Source organism: Chelonia mydas, chromosome 2, assembly GCF_015237465.2.
Source record: "Chelonia mydas isolate rCheMyd1 chromosome 2, rCheMyd1.pri.v2, whole genome shotgun sequence".
NCBI lineage: Eukaryota > Metazoa > Chordata > Testudines > Cheloniidae > Chelonia > Chelonia mydas.
Window position 1 is genome coordinate 224,050,389 of NC_057850.1, and position 27,562 is coordinate 224,077,950.

At 39.2% G+C, this 27,562-nt stretch overlaps 1 protein-coding gene across 1 annotated transcript in view; it reads left to right on the top strand.

Annotated features, from left to right (window-relative positions):
* The window catches only part of MALRD1 (MAM and LDL receptor class A domain containing 1), a 478,214-nt gene that overhangs the window by 381,864 nt on the left and 68,788 nt on the right, over positions 1-27,562 (top strand). The window contains exons 32-33 of the mRNA XM_037891563.2: positions 690-847; positions 11,066-11,267. Of these exons, the coding sequence (XP_037747491.1) occupies positions 690-847; positions 11,066-11,267 (360 nt within the window). The remainder of the gene's footprint in view (positions 1-689; positions 848-11,065; positions 11,268-27,562) is intronic.

Sequence of the window (27,562 nt, forward strand, 5' to 3'; positions counted from 1 at the left end):
TTCCTACTGCCTCCCCTCGCAGGGGATGCTGGCAGCCCCTCACAGGGCACTCCCTGCTCCCCAGCTAACACCCTGGCTCTTTATAACCCCCAGTTCTGACCCATCTTCTTAATTGGCCAAACTGGGAGCACCTGTTCTGGCATAAGGGAGCTGGACCTACTTCATTTAAAGCAGACAGTCACCCTGAGACAGTTCAATAACCTTCAAGTTTCCCCTGCTTCCATGAAGAACGTACAGGTAACATAACTTGGAGCTATTGTTAATTCTAGTACTAGCAAAACCCTTTCAAAAGAACAATGACTTTCATAGATAGACATCACTATCTCAAACCTTTTTTAGAAAAAAGTGGTTCTTTTAGAGATGAATTTGCATTCAGATCTGAACATCCCCAATGAGTTCAGTCCACCTCTAGTAATGTCTTTTGTTTGCAACAGAGCTAGGCCCAAGGTAGTGGCTGAATAGCAAAAGTGGCTTTAGGAGGGTTTAAGGAATAAATTTGTAAAATATGTATGTGTTAATAATATATACATCTGTTATCAGACCCTTGGCCTATGTGTAAATATATATTTGGGTCTGATAAGATACATTATTGCTCTCACTATCTAGCTAGCTACCTATCTACTTATCTATCATGGCTTATGCTCTTAAGTATGAAGTTGTATTCAAAGAACATTTTCATTCATTTTAAGGTAGTGGACAACATTTTTTGTATGTCAACTCATCTGCCCAGCAGGAAGGAAATAGAGCAAGGATAATTACTACAAAACTCTTCCCAGCCAGCCTTGGAGTGTGTAGAGTCCGGTTCTGGTTCTGGCTGTGTGATTCCAAGCAAACAGGAACTTTAAAGGTAAGAGAAAAAGTATTTCTATTTAAATATCTGGTATCAATATTTGTGTTTCTCGTGTTTTGAATGGTTTAAATTTCAAACATTATATTAGCTTTGTTTAATCTCGGCTTGGTTGCCGGTTCTTTACCCAATCTTTCTGTATTGACAAGATCAACACTGACAACTCTGCTTTAGTCCTAATTTCACTGGAAATGCCATTAGTACATATGTGAGTCTCACTGTCAGAGACTCGTCTGGTCATTGCAACCAATCTTACTGAACAGCAACACTTTTCTGCTTTGCGTGCTTCTGTCCTCAACATACAGTAAGTGCTATTTCCAGGTTATATAACACACTAATCCTGAAATGTGCTATACACAGTTAAAAAGAAAAACATTGTTTTAAAAATATGAATTTTAATGCTCATGAAGGGTAATAGATTAAAAGCTCTGGACATAAACTATTTACTCATAGAACAGATGCAAGGTGGAGGGTGATAGTGCAAGCTTCCATGAAAATGTCTTGGCAGTGTTTTTCAACCCTACCTAATGCTCCTACCTCTAAGGGTAATGGGGTGAGTCTTTTTGCCCTCTCTCCTGAGCCGGCGTATAAAAATGCTAGTTGTCATGTGTCTATAAACTGGCTTGTGATCATCAGCTCATTTCACATAATCCACTGAACAAATAACGTCTCAGATAGTAATGTGTTTACTGACCCAAGCCAAATTTGTGTTTGTGTGTTTATGTCAGTTTGGAAATGTGAAAATAGAGATTATGTCAGTCATACTACATGTGACATGAAACAAAATTCAATACAGATTAATTTAGCTGTCTAAAACATGTGTTAGAAGGAGGAAAGATGGTCATGTTGACTTGGAATCTGGAAGGCAACAGGCCAGTGTTCCAAAACTGATTCATTCTGGCACCACCTTCCTTTTGACCTTGAGCAAGTCATGTAGGCCCAAAGGTATTTGGGTTCCTAACTTCCCTTGAAATCAATATTCCTTTGAGGATCTGGGCCTTCATGTCTCTATGTCTTGGTTCCAGATCTGTAGAATAGGAATTATACTACTTCATTTTTCCACCTTTTTACTGTCTTATTTAGACTGTTAGCTCTTCAGGGCAGAGGAATGTCTCTTACTATGTTTATTCACAATGTATAGGTATTGGGGTGCTGATTTCAACTGGGGCCTCTAGGCGCCACCAAATAATAAATAATAATAACCCCCAGTATACTATGTAATATCCAATCAGTAGAAGCATCAAATAATTAAAAATCAGTGCATTCAACTGAGCATTTATACCAAGCATTAAACAAACATTTCTCAAAGCTGTACAGTCTCCAGGGATACTAGTTTCAGATATTCAGCTTGAACTTCTAAGAAATTCTTATACAGAAATGTTACAGTTCTGTAATTCTTAACAACTTTTTAAACTTCTGCTCTCCATCATCAAATGTCGCCTTCTTATTTTACCACTTACACATGTGTGTGTGCGCACCCACACACACACTCCTTTATGTTTTGCTTAGTAAAGTTAATTGAGAAAAAGAGTTGTAGGTAAAGGTCAGCAATTTCTGTGCTTTGTGAATATCCAGATTATATTAAGGTAAAAGGCAAATAGTGTTTACTTCTGAATATTTTATTCAAGTATTTTGATTTTACATTTTTAGGCTGGGATTTGTTTAATTATATGTCTCCTGACCATTACAGTGTGCAAGACCCAGATTTTACTTTTATTTTTATAGAGAACTTCTGTTGGACTGAAGTTTTCAGTCATGTAAGCATTACTGAATGTTTAGGGCTTGTCTTCATTACCGGGGAGATCAGCAATGCAGCGGGTGTTGATTTAGTGGGCCTAGTGAAGACCTGCTAAATCGATGGCAGAGCCCTCTCCAATCAACTCCAGTACCCCAGCTCCTCAAGAAGAGTAAGATAATTTGATAAGGGGGAGTGTCTCCCATCGATGCAGCACCAGTCAAGACACCGGGGTAAGTCAACCTAAGCTACGTCGACTCCAGCTACATCATTCACGTAGCTGGAGTAGCATAACTTAGATCAACTTACCCTGGTAATGAAGACAAGCCCTTAGAAGTAAATTGTATGTCAAAATATATGGCCTATGAGTCAGGTAGCAGGTGGCCACTTAAAACTTGCATTTCTGTGATCATTTATTAAACTACATTAGTTAAACTTTTAGGCCACAATTCTACAAAGGGATCCATAAACATGAACTCTTACTCCTGCACAGGAGTACGGTTGTGTGCTTTATCTCCTTCAGGATTAGGCCTTCCATGTGGGAGCACATAACAGTAAAATTCATAACAGACAGAACTAGTCCGCCAGAAATTATACACATATTTTCTTTCTCCTGAAAAAGTTGCACACTGAAGACAATGTATCCTTGATTGTGTCCTTCCCTCGTGCCATCTAATAGGTGACCTGATTCAGCAGCAAGCTTTTTTTTTTTTTTTTTAAGAGGCAAAGGATATTAACTGTAATCACTCAGGGAAAAAAAATCAAACAATCACTGTGAACAGCTAAGTGAAAACCTCTGCTCAGTTTGCAGTGGGGGTAAAAAAAAAGCAAACCATCTTAGGATGTCTGCAAAATGAGAGAGAATATTATAATGCTATTATGAGAGTTGACGGTACATCCACCACCTGGAATGTTCTGCTCTGTTCTGATTACTCTATCTCATAGGATATAGTCCCGAGATGGGAGTTTAAAGTGACTCAAGTCATGGAGATACTCCAGAAGAAGACAGACTTAAAAGACTGGGACTGTGGTTTAGAGAGGAGATTTGTTAGAGGCATACAAAATAGTGAATGGTAAAGAGAGGCACACTGGGTGATCCTGTTTACCCCTTTATAGTACAAGAAAATTCAATGGAAGTGAAAAGGGAAAATTGAAAACAGACACATTTTTACACAATGCATAGTTAACTTGTGGAACTTATTGCCAAAATATTTCATTTCCCTGAAGAGAAGAACTTAGGTAGTATTAAAAATTATTAATTAGATGTTTATAAAGGTAATTGCATTAGATAGGATAAAACATTTATAAGGGAGATGAGCCCTCATACTTCAGGGTATTAGCCAACTGCTATCTTCAACTACCAGGAGTTCTACAGTATGTTACAGTCAGGGAAGCAAGGAAGAGGCCTAGACCTTCAGATGGGTTACAGGTATCTCCGTCTAAGCAAGTTGTTCCATAATTGTCCAGTATGGGGTTTCTTTCATCTTCCTCTTAAATATGTGGTAGTAGACATTGAGAGAGAAACAATTCTGGACTAGACAGACCACTGGTCTAAGCAAGTATGGCAATTTCTCTGTTCACTGGAGTAGTTTCGGGTCAGTTCAGTTAAATTACATTACTTTACCTGTGCAAATAAAAACAATGCATTTCTTTGTAGATTTGGATAGCTATTTACCCAAGTTTATGCAGAGCAGGAGAGAACTTGGATAAACCAACATATTAAGCACAATCTCTCATAAAACAGCTGGCTTCTCTTATAAAGTTTTTTCTTCAGTCCTTTGTGCTCCATATGAGTCTATCTGTATGGAGAGGAGTAAAGCAATTACAGTTTCACTATTTAACTTTGTTCCTCTTCAGCTTTTCTTCCACACATTGTCATACCATGGAGAGTTAAAACTAAATTAATTCCCCATATGACAGTAGTTTCAATATTTCAACTTTCTGGCTTGTTCAGGCAGTTAATATTAGCAGAGGTTGCTATGAACCAGGATACAGTAAATTCACTAAAAATGACCAGTGGGTTTTGCATTACTATTATTATTTTAAAAAATTAACAGACATTGGATAACAACTTTTTACAATGTATTTTCAATGTTATAGTGGGTGGTGGACAATGTAATCGGCGAACTTTGCTTAATTAATTCATGTGCTTACTTTGGCAAATCAGATGTTCTACACTACATTATATTCAGGGAACTAAGGAAGAGGCTAGGCCTTCAGAAGGGCAGAACCTGAATCCGATTCCCACTGTGAACCCCGAATATAATGTTATATCAGTTCCTGCCATTCTTGTTCACTCTGTATACTGGCACATCTTGTATTAGTGTTTTAGTGGTCCCACTTCTCGCAGTCTGGCAGGAGGCACTGCTTTAAATCATGTTGATTCAGCATGAGGAGGAAAGGTATTCTACCAGCTACAGTGGAACAAAAGACATGTGTAGCCTGAAGACATGAACTTGCAAGGATGTGGTACAAAACGACATGTCATCATTCTCTATTAAAGTCAACAGGTGTCTTTCTCAATTAAAACTGGGTTGTGGCTCACAATAAAATGAACATGTGTGGTTGCCTTTCACAAGACTCGGGTTCTCCTAGTTCCATGACTGGAGAATACAGTGCATATGGTGGGAATAATCAGAGATTATAAAATTAGTTCATAGTCACCTGAGAGCACACTTCTTGCTATGCAGCCTATAGATCTGCCAGGTTCTCAGATATACAGAAAATCACGTAATTAATACAGACCCTTCCATCATGACAACTGTTAGTCAGGTAAGATCAATCAGGTAAGATAATATGTTATTTAAAATATATATATATATTTAAAAGCCATCAAGAAGGCATGGAAGAGCCTTGTGTGCTGCAGCAGCTGGTGCCAAAAGTAAGAGTAGCAGTTTACATTCACTGGACTTTCAAAAGTATGTGCCCCTCTCCCAAAAATTTATAGTTGGTGAAAAAAGAATTAGCAAACTACTGCCAGGCAGCGCACGCTTCAGAGAATTAAAACTGAGTCAAAATTGTAAAACAAAGAAATGGGATTTGTTAAAGAATTCAGTTCCCACACCAGAATACAAATGAACCAGGTGCAAAGGCACCTTGCAGAAGAACTAAGAGTCACAGAGCAGAGCCTCACTGACACATTCATCTCACAGATCTACAAATGGTAGAGTCCTTCAAAAAAACCCAATGTACTATGTATTAATAGACATCTTCAGTTTCAAGCATTTCATAAGGAATATTTTGCAACTTGATTTCTCTCACTTGGTTTATTGTCCATGATGATTTAGGTGAGATGGGCATTTTTATGAAACCGCCTAGAAATAATGTCAGCATGGAGTGAAGAATAAACACATATGATACTGACTAGCTAGTGCCGGACATGTGGTTTGTTTCTTATTTTAAATAATGATGCAAACCAGAAACTGCCAATAATTAAATTATTATGACTGACTTCTCAGAAGCACAGTGACAGCCTGACCTTTCCCAAACCTGGTAGTTAGGGAACTGTACTTTCACTATCCAGGTTTATAGTGGCAACAGTCTGATCCCCTTTCATCCCTCCATTTGTTAAATAATCAGCTGTGGACACACAGGGCTAGTGTGTGCCTTTATGGCACAACTCACTGTATGTGGAAGGGCTAGAGTCTCTTGAGGCACTGAGCACTGTGCAAGCATAATTCCTCCTGGGGGTGTGGGAAACATGGGCCAAAGTGTCTCTTCTGTACTGGGTACTATCTGTGCTCCTCCCTGTATGAGTCCATCTCAGCTGAGTGGTATGGAATGGGAGGAGTATTGCTCTGTCCCTCCTCTACTTCCCTCCTCTACAGAGGCTAATGACTGTCAACATTAGCCTTAAGCAGTGTTTGTGCTCTGTGCATCCCTCTGTAGGGATCACATTCAAACCTCATCCTTGTGCTGTCTGTGTACACTGAGTATAAAGACTGAGACTGCATCTAGCTCTTGAAGACACATTTGGTTCTTATTGTGGAGGGAGGCTCTGGCAAAGAATGCAACATTGCAATCTGTCAGTTATCCTCTTCACTCGCTATGGACATATTGGAGCCACTTACCCTGGAGAGAATAACACCTACATTGCAGGTAAAGAAACAGAGTGCTAATTGAGGTTCACGTTTTTCTGAACCTCTTGGGTAATTGCTGAAATAAACCAGAATCAAAACTTTTCCAATTATTATTTATATATGTTATGGTATTTTGTAGAAGTCTCAAGTGAGAATGGGACCTGTTGTGCTGGGGATTATACAAATGCATCGCAAGAGACAGTCCCTACCCTGAAGAGGTTACAGTCTACACACACAAAGGATTGGAGAAAGGAAGTATTATTACCACCATTTTACAGATGGGGAACTGAGGCAGATAGATTAAATTACTTGTCCAAGGCCAAACTGGAAAACTGTGGCAGAGCTGGGAATTCAACAGAGATCTCCTAGATCCCATTTTAGTGTCTTGCCCAGTATACTGTCCTTCCTCAGGAAAATTCAGGTATTTCTATATTAAGAAACATAGAATCTGGCTCCCCATTGGGTTACTCCAGCTTTACATTAGCATTGCACCATTGATTTCAGTGGAATTCCACCAGTTTTAAGCTGTAGGAATGCCATCGTGAGCCACACATGAAATGTGTAGAATTAGAAACTTATTGTCCATCAAAGCAGGATTTTTCTTATCTGAAGTTTTTACCAAAAAACTGCTCTGATACTTCTCCACTAAAATTTAAAAGCCAGAACTCAAAAAATAAAGTCTGTGTTCTGAGTCCCAGAGTACATTACTTTTGTCCACACCAGAACTGAAAGCAGCAGAAGGCAGAAGTTAAAATTCAGGGACAGACTGGGATTCTAGATCCTGAGTTGGTAGAGGCTGGCTAGGCTACTGAGGTGAAGAATAGTAAAAGGCCAATATGGATCCACCAGGAACCCCTTTTTGATTTTCAGGTCATTAAAGAAACCTACAAAAAGTAGAAACAGGGACAAATTGCTAAGGAGGAATAGAAAAGAAAAACACATGTGTATAGGAACAAAATCAGAAAAGCTAACTCACAAAATGAGTTACGCCTAGTAAGGTACATAAAAGGCAATAAGAAGAGATTATTTAAATATATTAGAAGCAAGAGTAAGATGACAGAAAGTGTAGATTTTCTAGTTAGCGAGGAAGGAGAGCGAATAATTGACGACATCTAGGTGTTTAATGCTATTTTGCTTGTCTTCACTGAAAAAGTTAATGATGACCAGATACTCAACATAATTAATATTATCAACAAGGGGGGAAGGAACACAAACCAAAGTAGGGAAAGAACAGGTTAAAGAATATTTAGATAAGTTAGATATACTCAAGTTGGGAGGACCTGTTGAATTTCATCCTAGGGTACCAAAGAAACTAGCAGAAACAATCTCAGAACCATTAGCAATAATCTTTGAGAACTCTTGGAGGATGTGTGATGTCCCAGAAGATTGGAGAAGGGCAGTGTGGAATGTGGTCTAGATGAAAGTATAAGGTGGGTGCACAACTGATTGAAAGACCAGCCTCAAAGAATAATTATCAGTGATTTGCTGTCAAACAGGGATGCCATAGTGGGGTCCTGCAGGGATCAGTCCTACGTCTGGTACTATTCAATATTTTCATTAATGGCTTGAATAATGGAGTGGAGAGTATACTTATAAAATTTGCAGATGATACCAAGTAGGGAGAGGATGTAAGCACTTTGGAGAACAGGATTAGAATTTAAAATGACCTTGACAAATTGGAGTATTGGTCTGAATTCAACAAGATGAAATTCAATAAAGACAAGCAGAAAGTACTTCTCATAGGAAGGAAAAATCAAATGCATAACTACAAAATTGGGAATAAACAATGTGATGCAGCTGTAAAAAAGGCTAACTTCATTTTGGGGTGTATTAACAGGAGAGTTGTATGTACAACAAGGGAAGTGATTGTCCTGTTAGACTCAGCACTGGTGAGGCCTCAGTTGGAATATTGTGTCCAATTCTGGATGCCATATTTTAGGGAATATGTGGACAAATGGAAGAGAGTTCAGAAGAAATCAACAAAAATGAAGAAAGGTTTAGAAAACCTGACCTATAAGGGGAAAAAAATGGGCATGTTTAGTCTTGAGAAAAGAAGACTGACGGGGGACCTGATTAGTCTTCACATATGTTAAGGGCTGCTATAAAAAGGACTGTAATCAATTGTTCTCCATGTCCACTGAAGGTAGGACAAGACGTAATGGCTTGAGCAAGGGAGATTTAGGTTAGATATTGCGAAAAACATTCTAACTATGAGGGTAGTTAAGCTCTGGAATAGGCTTCCAAGGGACGTTGTGGAATCCCCATCATTGGAAGTTTTTAAAAACAGGCTAGACCAACACCTATGACGGATGGTCTAGATTTACTTATTCGTGCCTCAGCACTGGGGGTTGGACTAGATGACCTCTGGAGGTCCCTTCAAGCCTTATATTTCTATGATTATATCAGCCAAGGAGCAGAATTTGCATTGTTGTTCTGAAAGTTAGTACATATCCTGCCTGTCAACAAACTGAAATTTAGAAAGAGGTAGCTGGAAGAAGAAAGAGGTTACAAACAAAAACCATAAAGAAACTGAAAGTATAAAAATACCTGATCATTAAAAATTCCCGTCAGCCCTAGATGTAGAAATATACTTAGTCTGACAATTAGAAAGTACAGTCCTGGGAAAAAGATAAATGACTAAATCCCGGAAATGCTATGGGGAACAACCAACACATTTTTTGCCTTCTGGTCATCCCTTGCTACCCAAGTGGGCCTTTTTTCCCCCCCCTTCAGAAGAATTCTTTGTCATAGAAGCCTTTTTATATTTAGTTTCCCTCATCTATTCATGAAGACGTGCGTGTGTGTATATTTTTATATAAGAAATAATACACACATGCACTTCAGTTTTGTTTGGTGTCTCTTTTGTTCTAGTCAAATCAGTCCATTGCTAGAAATGAAAGATATTCATTGACATACTCTGTCATGACAGTGGGGGTGGCAAACCTATCCAGTGAAATGATTGCTGAATCTATGAGTATGAAGTCTGTTCCTCAGGGAATAACACCACATCATTTTTCACCCTATTGGTTATCATTTCTTTTCTTAAATTGCCCTCAGAGGAAAGCTCTAAGATCCTTCCACCAAGCACTCTTTCACCTTCAGTGAGTACCTGACTTTTTCAACTGATGCTTGACAAGAACAGCTGCGTGAAGGAGTCGTTCCTCCCCTAGGTAGAGGCTTCTAAGTAGGTGGGAATTACCACTGGTTCTGCCGATTTCAATCTCATTGAAGCATGCCCCTAACATGGATATTTACTTCCATTCTTCAGCCAGCTTTTCATTGATCTAAAGATGACTAAAACGTAGACACCTGCAGAGAGCTGCTGGAAGCAGCGACTGACTCTGTTTCACTAGATATCTGCTTTGATAACATTTTGTCTCAATATTCTTATGCAGTAAAGCTCAAAGAAAGTATCTGGTTTAAGGTCCTGGTTGGTTTTTAACTCAATTATCCAACTGAATTGGTTGGGGGACATGAAGGTCAAGTGACTTATTGAAGGTTATGCAATTAATCAACCTGGATTTAAGCCCAGAATTTTCTTGGATTTCATTCTTTTGCTTTTCTTTATATTTCATTGCCATATCAGGGACCCTAGGTTGGGAAATGAACTCTGGAGTGGTGGAATATCAGTCCCAAAGGTGATACACACAATTTCTGGCAATCTGAGATGCCAAAAATATAATGCTTCAGTGCCTCCTGCTGGTCAGCTGATGGAGTAAAATTGTTTTAAAAAAATCACAGTATATCAAGACTTATTGGGCTCATCTGTTGTGTTTGAGTGGCACTGGTTCAGTAGCTTTGTTTTGCTGCAAATTCATTCCATGTAGTTTGTTTTAATATTTGATTTTGTTTTACACTGACATTTGTCACTAAGTTTATACGAGCCAATTTGCCATCGCTGAGTGCAGTGCAAATTGCATCACTGGGTGCAGTTTTTTGTAAGTGTTTGTAACAGATGCCAGATTGAAACCACTGGGTGCTGCAGTCCTCTGTTTATACATCTAAAAGCTTCACATACTCTCACACCTCATTTCAGACAGAGAGGGACCAGCTTGAGGGATTGAGAGGTCAATTGAACCTCTGTGCTGAGTATTTCCTTTGACGTAATGGATTTTGGATCAGCTTCTATGCTGTCCAAGGCTGGCAGCAGGGTTTCCCAATTAATAACTTCTGACCTCATTTTCTGTTATGTGAACTCTTGTTTACTAGAAACTGGATTGAGACCACCACGGCCACTCTACAAGATTCGGTCATTACCAACCAAGTAATGAACCGCAGCAGAAAGGCTCCGTATTACATAGCCAGTCGGCTGAGCCCTCAAACTTTGTTCGGTTGACCTAACTAGCTGTACTTCTCTGTAGTTTCATGCTGATTACATTATTTCCTGGGTTTCGTTGTCAATAGGTGTACACTGCTGAAGAACATGGAATGGATATTCTGATGTGGTCTTCAAGTGGAAATAAAGGAAGCAGGTGGACATATGCAAATGTGGTTCTCTCTAGCAACAGTCCTTTCAGAGTCACATTTGAAATTGAGGTGGGAGGGAATGAGCTCACAGAAGTTGCTCTTGACGATATTTCTTTCACCCTGGAATGTATGGATGCAGGTATGTGATTATTCAAATACTGTGAAACACAATCAGAAATGAGGTGTTTACCATTTTACAATGGTGAGTTTATGCTGTGATACTAATATGTTCCAAAATAACTGAAGTAGCCAGTAAAAAGTATTTAAAGAGATCATCATTTTAAAAGTCAGCATTTTCTAGTCATTGCAACCTTGGTATCTAAAAACCCACAGTTAAGAATATATTCCTGTGAAGAATATAGAGAAAAACTGTGAGATCTCAGATACCACTGCATGGATTTTTTTTTTTTTTAAAGAAAAGCACAGTACTATTCCCATTTTACAACATCCATCAGAATGTAGAATGGAAAACAAACTTTTAGTCTGACCACAATACAGGACAGTGTGTCTCTGCATTGGAGAAGAAAACTGGGTGGTAGGAGATAAGGGGAAATTTCTCCTTTCTGATCCATGTGGCAGATTTTGATTTAGTCCTCTGGCTTTCTCTATGTGTATGGATTTCCCATTGCCATCAAAAAATTTCCACCCATATAGGAAGAGAAGAATATCTGAATAAAGATATTTGTCATGTGGATCTCTGAGGACAATTCTGCCCTAAAACTAACTTTTGAATAAACCTGTAATTATAGCAGCCCCCGACAGTATCAATATAATTGAAGGCCTGTTAGGGTTTTATTCTGAACCCTATTTGAGAGGGATTTATCACTGCTGCACTGTAACAATTCTCTCCAGGATGAAAACAATCAGACAAGGTTTTAGCTTGGGATGGAATAGTTTTATGAGCACAGAAGTCACTCACAATTATTTTAAAAAGTAAATGGTTTGTTCTTTTATCTTTACTCTCTTCATAAACTATCTCAGCAACATAACAAATTTACCATGCTGCCTCGCTCTTTGAGAATTTATGATCTTGAACTTCTACTACAAAAGCTTTGTGATTTGAACTGTGCAAAAAAAATGGCTTACATCCTAAAGCCCTACAATACTATTTATTATGCCAGTGTACTGTATCATACAATCCAATATCAAAAGAAAAAGGATATGCAAGATACCGTACTACCTCTTTTTCAGCCACTAACGTCTATGGAGATTTTCAGCACAAATAGCAAGTACCTTTATTCACACATGTACACCATTGTTTGCATGCAAATAATGGTATTTCCATGAAGTTCAGTCATTCCTTAAACGTTTATGTGAATGAAAAACAGTTTGTCATGAGTGTTTGTTGATAAATAACCAATACGGATTGGATATGGCAAAATAAAAAAAAAAAGATACAGATTTGTATGCAAATGTTCTGGAATAATTTTTTCCACTGTTCACAGAGCTCTAATAGTGACCCAGAATTGTTCAGACAGCATCTAGGAAACACAGCCCATGTGCGAATTACTTGTATCACACTGTGTTTAAAACACTGCCTCTATTGTCAGTGATGATAAAACCAGTCTCTGGGGAGATAAGCCACATGCTGGTTTGTACCTGAAGTTTTGATGATGCAGTATGTTCTCACTTATGTGAGATTTGCTAAATCTAGAAATACAAAGTGCAGCTTTTTTCTGAAAGGCTATTATTAGAATGACTTCCGATGAGCTCTGATATGCTCACATGGTCAAGTGCTTGTCCTAGATTTTTAATGTCAACAAACTCATTCTCTCAAGAATCATTTAAGAACTTTAACTGAATGTTGGAATTACCCGGTATAGTGAGGAGGGTCACATCAGAGGGTTTTTTAAGTGATATATTTTTGTACTTGTGACTAATTGTAATACCCCACAGTCCCTGTTTAAACCCCCTGAAATCTATAGATTGTCTTCTGTCTTAGTTCACTTCCATAACTCCGATTGACTTCACAGAGGGTCAAACGTGTTAACTCAAGAAAAAAAAATCTCTAGTTAAACAGGCATAGTTGTCTTTTCAAATGATGATAATTTAAGAAATAAGATAACTCGAGTGGTACAGTACCATTTTCTGACTGTTCTCTGATTTTTCCAAAGGTTTCCTGGTTACAGAATATTTTCAGGCAGATAGCAATTTCTGGTTTATTCTTTATTAAAAACATGGCTTGATGATGAATAGACCTCTGTGAATAGTCGGTATTCATAGCTATTGAGTTAGGCTGGTTAGTTGTGATTGGTCAGGTAAGTCACAAGGTATTGTACTTGTTCTCCGAATTGGATGAGCACCAGTCTGTCAATGCAAATACTTTTACTTGCATATTTAAAATTTGGTTTCCACAAATATTTGTTCTTGAAGTTTTGACTTTGGCTGTCTCCAAAACATTCATACCAGAAAGAGCGATTGCACAGATGTTTGCTGATAAAAAACACAAAACAAGGAATAAGTATGGCTGAAGCAAAAAGAATTAGTCACGTGTAATCACCATAGGACTCCCATTGGAATTTGTGAGAGGTCTCTCACATGAGGCAGACACACACACAGTCTAAATGATTAGAATCTTTATGAGCCGTCTTATGTAACAAATAAACTAATAAAGAGAGTTGTGGTCTAAACTTTATATCCCTGGTCTCACTCTGGCTCCTGAACTAGAGAAGCTGCAACATACTCATGGCTGCCTGACTGTGCTAGAAAGCACGACATGTCAGAAGTGACCACATTGTGCATGAAGCAAGACGTGGCTGCTTTTGTCAGGAATACAGTGGATTAGAAAATAGTGCAAATTGCTGCATAGAGGAAGAAACTGCAAGCTATAGACCACCAGGAGCCAACCAAAAAGTACAGAGTACTGAGACCCAGAACATAGTCAGTACACACAAATGAAACCAAAACTAACACAGTAAAAGAGAAAACAGGTTTTTTGAATAAGAAAAAATGAACATAAAGGGTTGCAAGCCACCCCCACCTTCATCTTTCCTTGGTTATACTGCTGAAAATTGGAGGAGAGGGGGACAATGACTCCACATCTATATGACAGCCTCAGGAGCCTGTAAAAAAGAGGAGGACATAAAAGAAGCCATTTTATTGCACACAGTGGGAGAGGAGACTCTGGAAGTGCATAACACATTCTTACAGCTGCCAAATGAAAATGGTCCCATTTGGGGTCAGGTCTTAACAATGCTTAGGAACTATTTAACCCTAAGAATAATGTGATGTTCAAATGATACCTGTTCTGGTCTCACCTACACCTAGGAGAAGAGAAGATAGACAAGTATGTCACAGAGACAAAAAGTAAGACGTGAGTTTGGAAATATTAAAAATGACATGCTCAGAGACAACACTGTGTTCAGTGTCACTGATAAAGGACTAAACGAAAGATTGTTGAGGGAGACTGATTTGGGCTTGTAAAAAGCAATAGACATTTGCAGACCCTCTCAAGCCATAAAGACACAAATAGAGGTCAAGTCTGGGCCACATTCTGACAAATTTATACAGGCTTTTACACAAAAGTACGGACAAGACCCAGTCACATGAGAATCACAGCAAAGCAAACTCACCAACAACTCACACAAAGAAACAATGCACAAGCTGTGTGGTAAGATACACCCACCCAGAGTCTGCCCAGCCTTTACAGTAACGTCACAAGTGTGGACAATTAAATCACTATTCTTCTATGTGCAGAGCAACAAACATACCCAAAAGACACAGCCACAAATCTCTGGCTGAACTAGAACGTGAGCAATCCCTTGTAGATATAGAATCCCAGGGTAATAGAAATTATATAAGACACACTCAGCAGTGAATACATTCACTGAATATAAAGAATGGACCTGCATGATACAGGAGATGAAGCTAATGTTTTATCAGTTCACCTTTTGAAAAAGATACCAGGTCCCATCAGAATAAAGCCATCTAATGTTGCACAGCGTATGGCAATTCCAGAATAGACTCTGAAAGAGAAGTCACGCTAACAGCAGCGATGGCCAAGGCTAAGGTCAGTCTTCAGTTCTTCATCACTAAGGCATTACAACATCACAGTTAGGCAAAGAAGCTTACACGCAGCTACCTAATACACAGAATAGGCATGCTTCTCACCAAAGCACCAACACGAAAGAAAAATTGATTGCACAATACCCAAAAGACCTTAGAGAACTAGGAGAGTTCCATGAGAAGCATCACATAAATACAGACCCATCAGTCACCCCATCATATACACCTGCAGAAATATCCCCTTTGCAGTAACAGACAGACTCAGAGATGCATTCAGGCTATTAGAAAAGGGCTATACGAAAAGTGAACTGACCCACTCCATGGATTACCATCTTGGTCTTAATTGAAAAGAAAAATGGCATGATTAGGATGTGTTTGGATCCCAGAGACCTTAATAAGGCTATACTGGGACAGAATTACTCCATCCCCAGCTGTTCAATGCTAACTATCTGGTAAAAGCATATCCACTATTTCAGATGAGAAAGATGGATATTGGCAAGTGTTGTGATAATTGGGCCTACAAATTTACACTGACTTTTTAGAGTTGAACTCACAGTTAGGGTAAGTTCATAAGATGTTACAATAACCTATAACAACAAATGTTGATGGGAAAAGGTACAAAAGGGAGATAGACTGAATTAGTCCAAACAAAAAGTCCAACTGATATAACTCAAGGACTGTGTTAAGATCAAGCCTCATAAACAAGAAGAAGGTGGAATTAGAAATCAGTGACTCAAAACTGGTGTGTCAGAAACCAGGCCTAATTGGTGGACAAAATAATGAGGGGACGGGCTGTTCCACCCACCATTCCCCTGGTGAGTCCTTAATGAAAGGCTTTGAGAAGAAAAATTGGGTACTGGAGTGAGCTTCACCATCAGGGCTACACCCCCACCATCTCCTGCACCTCCAGGCTTTCATCATCTTGACCTTGAGAGATGTCCTGACCAGATTTGGCCAGAGAGAGGGACCCAGATGACATCTCCACCTCTACTGGCTCCAGCTGAATGCCAAAGACCACCTGGGATGAAACGGGATTGGACTTTAACAACAACAGCTCCAACCCATCTCAATTAACCTCTTCTCTTTTCCCCAAAAGGACAGTTATTGCCATCTTTGATAACATCTAAGAGACTGTCAAACAACGGGGTGGTTCCTTACAAAAATTCTCTTCAGCCAAAAGAAAAGAGAACAAGAGATGTTATTAAAATGGACACCTTGATTAATACTTTACATGTCAAATACTTTAACTGTTTTTCATTCTTTTCTGTATTTAAGACAAGGTTAAAATTATTTTAATGGAATGTTTGCCTGGTACTAAGCAGGCTGAACTCTCTGTATACCACATCCTGGACATTGTTTAATATTAAACAGTAACTAAGTTATGTTAACACCTTCAGCCCATATATCCTTTCTAAATTAATTCAACATGTCACATTAGATTAGGAGTCATCTGAACTGTGCACTTTGAATACAGCCAAGGGAAGATACAATTTTCTCCATCCACCTTTTGGAATAAAGTCAGCTAGTGAAGAGTTTCAACAAAAGAATAATGAAATATCTGGAGATATTGCAGGCATCCATATAATAGCAGACAACATGATAATAGCAGAATCAACTCAGGCAGAACATGATCAGATACTGAATAAAGTGTGGCAAGGGCTCATGAAGAGAATATCAAGTTTAACCCAGATAAAATCCAGTTTCTGGTAAAATAAATCAAATACATGGGACACATTCTCTCATCACAAGGAATTAGGCCAGATGACAGTCAGGTTGAAGCCACAGCTAACATGAGACCTGCACAGGACAAAAAAGCATTACAGAGAAGCCTGGGGATGATGAGATTCCTTGCACAGTACATGCCAGGTGAAGCACCTTTGACTTGCTTCACTGAGACAATTCCTATGTGAGAACATAACTTGGCAATGATCATGGGAACAAGACAAGGCAATGGAACAGCTAAAGACAGTGCTCTGTAATGTTCTGGTACTCAGTCTCTATGAGCCCAACAAGCCAGTCACTATTCAAGCAGACACATCCAAAAGTGGTTTAGGAGTTTGTCTATGGCAAGACAAAGGCCCTTTTTCATATGCATCATGAGCACTGACAAATCAAGAATGAACTACTGGCAATTGTGTTTGCCATAAAGAAATTTCAGCAGTACATATATAGAGTACAGGCTGAGGTACACTCTGATCATAAATCATTGGAAGCAATATTCTCCAAACTTTGAAGAAAAGCATCTGCAAGGCTACAGTGCATGCTACTTCAGTTGCAGAAATATGATCTCAAAGACACAGAAACCTCTGGTAAAGAAATATCATTTGCAGACATTATCGAGAGTTGCAGTGGAATATACTACGGAAACAGATAATGAAATCGCTGATGAGAAGGTTGTCTATGCAGTTGAGGCCACTTCTACACTCAGCACAGATTTGTTAAACTGAAGGAGGACACACAGAAAGATCCTGTAATGCAAGTTGTACAGGATATTGTACATAAGAGTTGGCCCTGCAGAGGAGACAAATGAATCTCAGACAGCAGCCATATTGTTCTGTGAAAGACTCTCTTTCATTACAACAAGGGTTGTTAATCGCTGGTGACAGGATAATTATTCCTAACAAGACAACACAGAAAATGCTTAAATGAGTCACATCAAGGCATTCACTGAACAAAAGCAAGAGCGGAGAAGGCAATGTAGTGGCCAGGTCTGACACAAAATATAGAACAACTTATAGAAGGATGGACAAAGTATTTCAGGAATGTAGGCTGAGTAACCAAAAAGAACCATTATGGTCTTGTGAGATTCCTGATCTGCCATGGCTGCAGATATTCCTGATCAGATATTCCTGATCGGCCATCGCTGCAGATATTATTGACTACAGCAGACACACATATCTACTCCTAGTGGACTACTTTTCCATATTTTCAGAAGTTCTGCATCTGCCACATAAGTAGCATGTTCTATTATTGCTAAACTGAAAGCTGTATTGGCAAGACATGGCATCCCTAAAAAGTTAGTGAGCGACTATATTTCATTTGCAAACAGAGAAATGAGAACTTTATGAGACCCAGGGGAGTGAAACTCGCTCACTGCAGTCCAGGATACCTGCAATCTAATAGAATGGCTGAGAGAACCATTCAGATGATAAAATACAGTGTTTCAAAAAATAGCTGCATCAGATATTGATCCCTACTTAGCTATTTTGGTATTGAGAAACACACCACTGACAGGTATAGAATACTGTCCTTCACAGTTGCTGATGGGGAGGATGTTGGAAACAACTCTTCCATCCTCACATGCATTTCTGTAACCCAGAATACCTCAGAAGGCTCACACCAGATTAAAGCAGCTACAGGAAAGACAGAAGAAATACTGTAACCAGACAGCTAAGCCACTGTCTGTGTTCCATCATTGAGATCCAGTACATGTTGAAATAATACAAAATTGGCAACCAGCAAGGGTGACAGCAACACGTCCAAAGTCATGGTCATATCACATTGAAACACCTATAGGAGAAAAGTACAGACATAACACATGGTACCTAAGATCTGACTTACAATACAAACAATAGCTACACAACAAATATCTCAATGGGAAGAACCACATGAGTAGCAAGCAGAGTATACCAGAAAACCAGCAATCAGAATCGACATCACCATGATCTGACACATAGGTTGTATCAGAAAGAAAATTCACAAGAAGCGGACATCAGGTGCACCTATCAGCACAATACTGTGACTCATATGGCAATTTTATACAGGGACAACAGGCAGAAGTAGACTGAGCCAAAGGTAAAGATTGAGCTGCAGCCTGTTAAGTGTTAACAACCTCTGACTCACACAGATGAAGTCAGTTGCGGGGGGGAAGCTGGACTTTTCAGTGGTTTTTTTTTCCTTCTTATCACATTGCATCCCTTTTCCCATCTCAATTTAATACAATATTTAACTTATTGAAGGTCATTTTTCATATTCAGGATCTGAAGAATTGTCCCCTGCCAACAAACATTCTCTTTGTTCTCTTCCCCCCATTTACACTTTTCACCCTTCCCTAGAGTAACCATCCAAAGTTCCATATTCCACCTCCCCATGCCATCTTGCCCCTGCCTCGAATGCCCTACCCAGTTTGAAAAGTCACTCTCTTTCTCCTTCCCCAGCCAGACATCCCAATCCCATGTCCCGCATTCAATATCTGCATCTCCCACCCAGTCCCTTAATTCCATTGTACACTCACTATTCTATCTATGATTCCATATTTGTCCCCTTCCTGCCTCCGTGTCTTGTTCCCTGTTCACTCACCCTCAAAATCCAAAGTGTAATATAATCTCTTGCTGAACTTGGGACAGAGAGAGTCACAGCTGGCAATTGTGGCCTCCTGGACAGACAGAAGATGGTACCTGAGTTGAATTATGATCTGCTGCTGGCCTTTAGGCACTGCTGCTGATGGGTATAGACTGGCAGGACACTCAGATACCCTCTTCTTTCTCCTCTGGTCTTGGACCATCTTGAGAAGAGGCCTTTCTTTATGATTCTTGATGACCTGGGTTGGTGAAGAAACAAGAGTAAACCAGCAGCAGAGCTGCGTAGCTGGTTAGAGAGTCTATACGAGAATGCAGTGATGAGGTCAGGAAGAGAGGAAGGAATCCATCTTTTAGTTTATTCAGGATCTTCCCTAGCAGCAGCACCTCCTTGTGAATGTATTTTCCTTGTGGCCACTTCTTTTACAGTAAAATCTGAAGATTCTACTCTGCAAATGGCACAGGAGCAGTGTTCTAGATAATCTGAGTTTCAGGTGTGATTTGCTTTTTATGCAGAACTCTGCAAAAGGTCCAAAACAGAGAACAAAAAGGCAGTTGACAGATATATAAAGTTCTTGAGTGAAAGATTACACAGTTCTGTGCCAGCTTTTGTTTTGATTTTGCCCTTATTTGTCTTTGTTCAAAGACTACTCAACTGCAAGATAAAGAAGTCTGTCACACCTGAAGTTACACTTTTCTTATATTCACCCTTTTAAAAAGATTGCTTTGCTGCTACAGACTTTTCCTTTCTCTTTCTTTCTCTCTCTCTCTCTCACTGCATTATTACTTCTCCAGCTTCACTTTAATTACTTTAGGTTTCCTGGGGCAACATGTTCTAAATGGAAGCAATCATAATTTAGCTGGTTGGGAGCTCTAAGCAATAAAGCATTTCTAGCAGCTCTAATTCAGTTGAGGTTTTTATTTGTTTTTAAATAGTGAGCCCTCATTAACTAAGAGACTTTCTATGGATCCAAGAATATTTTTGAACATTTGAATAAAATATGATCATGCTCATCCCGAGTTTAGTGTTGAAGAAACTTCCCACTAGTATCCACTGCCCATTGATAGCTGCACTGCCAGCTGCTGATTGCAAAAAAACCTTGCTGTCTTCAAAACTGCCTGGCAAATGAGATGTAAAGAAAAAGGCTTGTCATGGAGGGGATCCAGAATTTTCTCCTGCCACTCAAGCTACGCAGAGATTTCAGATTCCTCTCCACCAGTCGGGGGAGGCAGGATTCATAATGGGAATTACTGGCCCAGGAATTAGGATCAGTTTTAGGGATGGGAAAATATAGTTAAGGATCAGTCCAAACCTCCTCTTTGAACTTTTAACCGGTACTTAGTGTTATGAAAAAAGTTCATTAACTTTAAAAAATAACAATGTTTCTATACCTAATTTCAAATGAGTCCAGATGATGAAGTCCTAAAATACTGCACAAAAAGCTATTCTCCTTGTAGTTCTAGCCCAGCTGAAAAAAGAAAGGATCAGAAATACTGTTAAAATGCCTTGTTTTACATGATTTCCATGCCAATTCGGGCTCAAAGAGGATCATATCAGATACCAAACATTTGTCTGCTAAAGCAAACCAAAATTCTGTATTTTTGGTTTTCACCCATCACTGCTTTAATTAGTTATACTTCATTAGTTACAATGCCCTCATACCCAAATGCCTCTGGCATATCCTAACAAAAGCATAACTAATCATTTCATTTCAAAAAGACAATCTGGCTGATAATCAAGCATCTTACAGCCTATTAGCAAATCCTCCAATATCTCGCATCCTTAACACTCCCCATTCAAATCAATACCCAACCAAAAAGGAAATTTTATTTGCCCTGCAAGGAGGGCACAGATGAATTCTGACTGCAGTACCAAGGCTGTTTAAATGAGTTGCTGTGCTCCATTTGCTGCAACAGAAGGGATGGAAATCTCTTTGTAATTGAGGCACCTGAGGGAAGAGGAGGACTCCATCCGGCCCAGCTCTCCAAGTTCCAGTCTGAGGCCCTCAAGACTGGACAGCTAAATTTCCTGTTTTCCCAACACTGTTATTTATTTTTATATATTGAGGTAGCATCAAGGAGCTCTAGCCATGGACCAGGACCCTGTTGTGCTAGGTGCTGTACAAACACAACAAAAAGTCCCTGGGAAACTTGCAGTCTGTTCTCTCCTCCCCTTTTCAAAGCCAAAGTACAATAAAGTTCTCAGTTCAGCCAATCTGTAGCCACATTACCTTGGAAGCTTTTCCTTTTCCCAAATAAAATATAGCAAGACTGCTAGTGAACAGTTCTTCTTGTGCTCTTTCTTTCTCAGGCAGGCTAAAATAAAGAGAACCAACAGTCTCAGAACAGTATCCCCTGGCAAACCTGGTGGCTGAACTTTGTGACTTTGTCCTCACCCACAACTATTTCACATTTGGGGACAATGTATACCTTCAAATCAGCGGCACTGCTATGGGTACCGGCATGGCCCCACAGTACGCCAACATTTTTATGGCTGACTTAGAACAACGCTTCCTCAACTCTCATCCCCTAATGCCCCTACTCGTGCTACATTGATGACATCATCATCATCTGGAGCCATGGAAAAGAAGCCCTTGAGGAATTCCACCATGATTTCAACAATTTCCTTCCGACCATCAACCTCAGCCTGGACCAGTCCACACAAGAGATCCACTTCCTGGACACTACAGTACTAATAAGCGATGGTCACATAAACACCACCCTATACCGGAAACCTACTGACCACTATACTTACCTACATGCCTCCAGCTTTCATTAGGACCATATCACACGATCCATTGTCTACAGCCAAGCTCTAAGATACAACCGCATTTGCTCCAATCCCTCAGACAGAGACAAACACCTACAAGATCTCTATCAAGCATTCTTATAACTACAATATCCACCTGCTGAAGTGAAGAAACAGATTGACAGAGCCAGAAGAATACCTAGAAGTCACCTACACCAGGACAGGCCCAACAAAGAAAGTAACAGAATGCCACTAGCCATCACCTTCAGACCCCAACTAAAACCTCTCCAACGCATCATCAAGAATCTACAACCTATCCTGAAGGACGATCCCTCACTCTCACAGATCTTGGGAGACAGGCCAGTCCTTGCTTACAGACAGCCCCCCAACCTGAAGCAAATACTCACCAGCAACCACACACCACACAACAAAAACACTAACTCAGGAACCTGTCCTTGTAACAAAGCCCATTGCCAAGTCTGTCCACATATCTATTCAAGGGACACCATCATAGAACCTAATCACATCAGCCACACTATCAGAGGCTCGTTCACCTGCACATCTACCAATGTGATATATGCCATCATGGGCCAGCAATGCCCCTCTGCCATGTACATTGGCGAAACTGGACAATCTCTATGCAAAAGAATAAATGGACACAAATCAGACGTCAAGAATTAGAACATTCAAAAACCAGTCAGAGAACACTTCAACCTCCCTGGTCACTCAATTTCAGACCTAAAAGTCGCAATTCTCCCACAAAAAAACTTCAGAAACAGACTCCAATGAGAAACTGCAGAATTGGAATTAATTTGCAAACTTAAATTAGGCTTGAATAAAGACTGGGAGTGATGGGTCATTACACAAAGTAAAAACTATTTCCCCATGCTAATTTTCCCCCTACTGTTACTCACACCTTCTTGTCAACTGTTTGAAATGGGCCATCCTGATTATCACTACAAAAGTTTTTTTTCTCCTGCTGATAATAGCCCACCTTAATTGATTAGTCTCATTACAGTTGGTATGGCAACACCCATTGTTCATGTTCTCTGTGTATGTATATCTTCCTACTGTAGTTTCCACTGCATGCATCTGATGAAGTGGGTTTTAGCTCACGAAAGCTTTCTCCCAAATAAATTTGTTAGTCTCTAAGGTGCCATAAGTGCTCCTCATTTTTTATTTTATTTTTTTTTGCTGATACAGACTAACATGGTTACCACTCTGAAGCTCACAATAGGTTCACATTCAGGTCAGTAGTATTCCTTTGGTCTGTTGCAAATCTTTCCCCTCGTCCAGTTCCATGGGCTACTTAACCACCTAAAAAGCCCTTAGCACTTGACTTTTAAATGCTTCAAGAAGGTTGCTTCGTGGCCCTGCTGCTTAATCGTTTCTCTCAGATTGTGGAATGCCAGGGCTCAGTGACCCAGCCAAACTCCTGTGCTGCTGGGGATGCAGACAGAGCACTGAATTGGGATTCAGGAGATGTGGATTCTATTTCTGGCTTGGCAAGTGGCCTGCTGGGTGATCTTGAGCAAGTCGCTTCACCTCCCTGTGTCTCAGTTTCCTGATCTGTAAAACGGTGATAAAGATATTTACCTCTTTTCTAAAGCATTTTCGATATCTACTGATGACAAGCTCTGTATAATAGCTTGATATTATATTCCTGTTACAATACACTAGCTTTGCTGAAAACACTGCAGCAAATAAACTTTATTTAAATAATCTTAGTGATATATGGAGGGAGGAGAGCATTCCAATGTCACCAGCCTTCAGAAGTACTAGTCTCCTGTACATTCAGAATTACACTGTGAGATGGTGAGCATTTCCAACCCCATCCAACGCAAATATTTCAAAAGCAGATGGTCCCTCGGGTAGATTAGACCTAAATTATGTTTGGCTTTATATACCAAAAGCAAGACCTTGGGGCTCACTCAGTGAGTTATAGGCATCAGTAGTCATTTTAATGCTTTACTCAACAACCGTGACAATTCATAGGTGTGTCAGAAGGCCATAAACAAGGCCAAAAGTTTGACTTTGTGGGCTCTTTCAGAGATCAGTCAAATGCGATACTTGCCCTTGCACAGATGATCTGCTGAAAATGAAGATACATGTGAATGCTAATTTTTGACTGCTGCTTCAGCTTTTTCTGCACTGAGGAGTTCTAAATTATGCTTGGAAATAAGATTTTTTTTAAACTAATTAGTTACAATTTTGATTTATTCAGCTTTAGAAGATAGACCTTTGCCTTGAGATTTTATGATGAGTATTTATACGGCATAACCACAGGTATAAACAGGAGCAGACACATCATGAGAAACTCTGGGCCACTGGAGACCATTAAGAATTAGGGCTGTCGATTAATCGCAGTTAACTCATGCAATTAACTCAAAAAAATTAATCGCGATTAAAATAATAAGTCATAATGAATCGCACTTTTAATTGCACTGTTAAACAATGGAAAACAATTAAATTTTATTAAATATTTTGGATGTTTTTCTACATTTTCAAATATATTTATTTCAATTACAACACAGAATACAAAGTGTGCAGTGCTCACTATATTATTTTTATTACAAATATTTGCACTCTAAAAATGATAAACAAAGAAATAGTATTTTTCAATTCCCCTCATACAAGTACTGAACTGAAATCTCTTTATCATGCAACTTACAAATGTCGCTTTTTATTATTACATATCTGCACTCAAAAAACCAAAACAATGTAAAGCTTTTGAGCCTACAAGTCCACTTAGTCCTACTTCTTGTTCAGCCAATTGCTAAGAGAAACAAGTTTGTTTACATTTATGGGACAAAATGCTGGCCGCTTCTTATTTACAATGTCACCTGAAAGTGAGAACAGGCGATTGCATGGCACTTTTGTAGCCGGCATTGCAAGGTAATTATGAGCCAGATATGCTAAACATTCGAATGCCCCTTCATGCTTCGGCCACCATTCCAGAAGACATGCTTCCATGTTGATGACACTCATTTAAAAAAAAAAAAAGTTCATTATATTTGTGACTGAACTCCTTGTGGAGAGAATTGTATATCTCCTGCTCTGTTTTACCCACATTCTACCATATATTTCATGTTATAGCAATCTCGGATGATGACCCAGCACATGTTGTTCGTTTTAAGAACACTGTAACTTCAGATTTGAAAACGGTTACTTTTTTTAAGAAAAGAACTCCAGTAAATTTCCCTTTTCTCTTCTCTTACACACCTTTTTTCTTTATCTTTCTGTACCTTTTCATTTCACTCTTTTTAGTCTGTTTTCTCTCACAGTAGGCTTTTCAGTAGTGTTTAATGTGTTTTTAACTTTATTTCATGACGTCTTGTACTTCATTGTTTTTCTTTTTATTCTTTTTTGATTATTTTCTACTTCTGAATTTCTCAATTTGTCCCTTCTCCCCACCCCACCCCTTCTCTCTATATTTTAAACAGATTAAAATCAAATGTATCAGTTTATCAACAGAATAGTTAAAACAAAGGTGGCAGTCACATACACTTCCTTACACTGCGCCAACGTGCGTCTGGCCTTACCTGGTAGAGACTGTCATGTTTAACTGATCTAATCGATCTATCTAACTGATCATCTTCCCCAAACTCCCTAGCTCTGCCAAGAAGAACTGTGGGGTGGGGAGGAAGAGGGGGAAGGGACACTTCAGTAATAAAATAGCATTAGCATTTTTTCAGAAAAATTGCCTCCTTTTTAAGAGTGGTCTATGGTCAGTGTAGTCAACAGTTAGACTTGTTTGCTGATTTCTAAAATGTAGCTAGGTTTATTTTCAATGACAAGGAAAAGCAGTTTGGTGCTTCCTGACTTAGAACCTGAAATGTTTAAGAGGTGTATTTAAATCTTGATGTTTTGTACTAGCCTGCTGGCTAGCATAAAGGAGCAGCTTTCCCCACATCATACTGGGAGAGATGTCACCCATGTGCCTGGCAGGCCTTGATCCTGCTATTTATAAGGCACCAAACAATTTCAGTTGACCTCCGTGAGAGTTCCACATGCACACAGGTTGCAGTAGCAGGCCTGAGATCAGAGTACACCCTACCTTATGCCCAACACAGCTAGGTGGTGCATGGAGGATTTTGGACTGTTATTGGAATTTCATTGTACCATGTTCACCTAAAGTGGTTGCTAAATACATTTTTAAAACCTTCCTTTAAATTTCAATATTCATTGTGTGTATTATAGATATGAATGGCAGTGTACAAGACAAAACAGATTATACAACACAGATCCATGTAATTATTTAGTATTATGCAAAAGGTGTAAATTGTCATAGCTTCATAGACTTCGATGGAGCTACGACAATTTATACCAGTTGAAGATCTGGCACAATGTTCTTTGGGGCAGGACTTATTTGTACAGTTCCAAATGCACTTCAGTGCTTATTAAAACAGAGTATTGATGATAATATTCCCTTTACATCTTGTAAAATTGTTTTTGGTTGGCTTGTTTTTCCCTCCATGTCCTTATACTGAATGCATTCCTCAATATCTCCCAGACCTGGCTCTGAATGACTATCCAGTCTAAACTGAAGAAGTTCAAGTTTTCTCATGATATATTGTTTGGAATACATGATTTTGTACAGCATTATCCCTCCCTGCCCTCCTTAACTCCCACCCCTTTTTGGATGGGTGGATGAACTGTATATAATATAGTACATTGCTGTAGCAAATAATACTGCCCTAAGTACAAGTCACTATCCTTCAGTGACTGGGGAAGTATTTTTTTCAACAATTAGTCAGCACTTAAGTAAATGGACGAACATTGGCTCTTGAAAGCTTGTATGTTTGGTTTCCAGGTGTTGCAATAAAAGTTATTCTCTCAAGAAAGTACATGAGTTAAACTTCATGGCCCTTCATCTGAGGGCAAAAATAAACCACTATTCATAACTGAATGAAACTGCTTAGCATTACTTATTGTATGTGGGCATTGTTAGGAAAACACTAGCATGCACCACATGTCAAAAGCAGAAGTAAGCAGTTATAAAAACAACTAGATTCAGATGTACTAAGCCAATGGGTCAGTTTTACTTCTATGCTCAAGACCTCTGGTTTTGACAAACATGCAAAATTTATATTTAGCTTGATGTTATCATAGCTGTGCTTTCCCGCTATTCTCTCAGCTTTTGCAAAGTCTCCTTTTTAATACTGCATAATTTATATATGGAGTTGATATCCATGTGATAAATTGCATGATACATTTATTTATCATGTTCCTTTGAACACCTCGTCTGACCCCAGCTCACCCTAATCCATCCACTACTTTCAAGATTTATTCTAAATTTCAAACAAATGCAATTTTAAAAAATTGACCTGCCACACAAGTATTTCCTTTTTCTCTCTCAAATGTGGAATTTCCCCCCCAAAA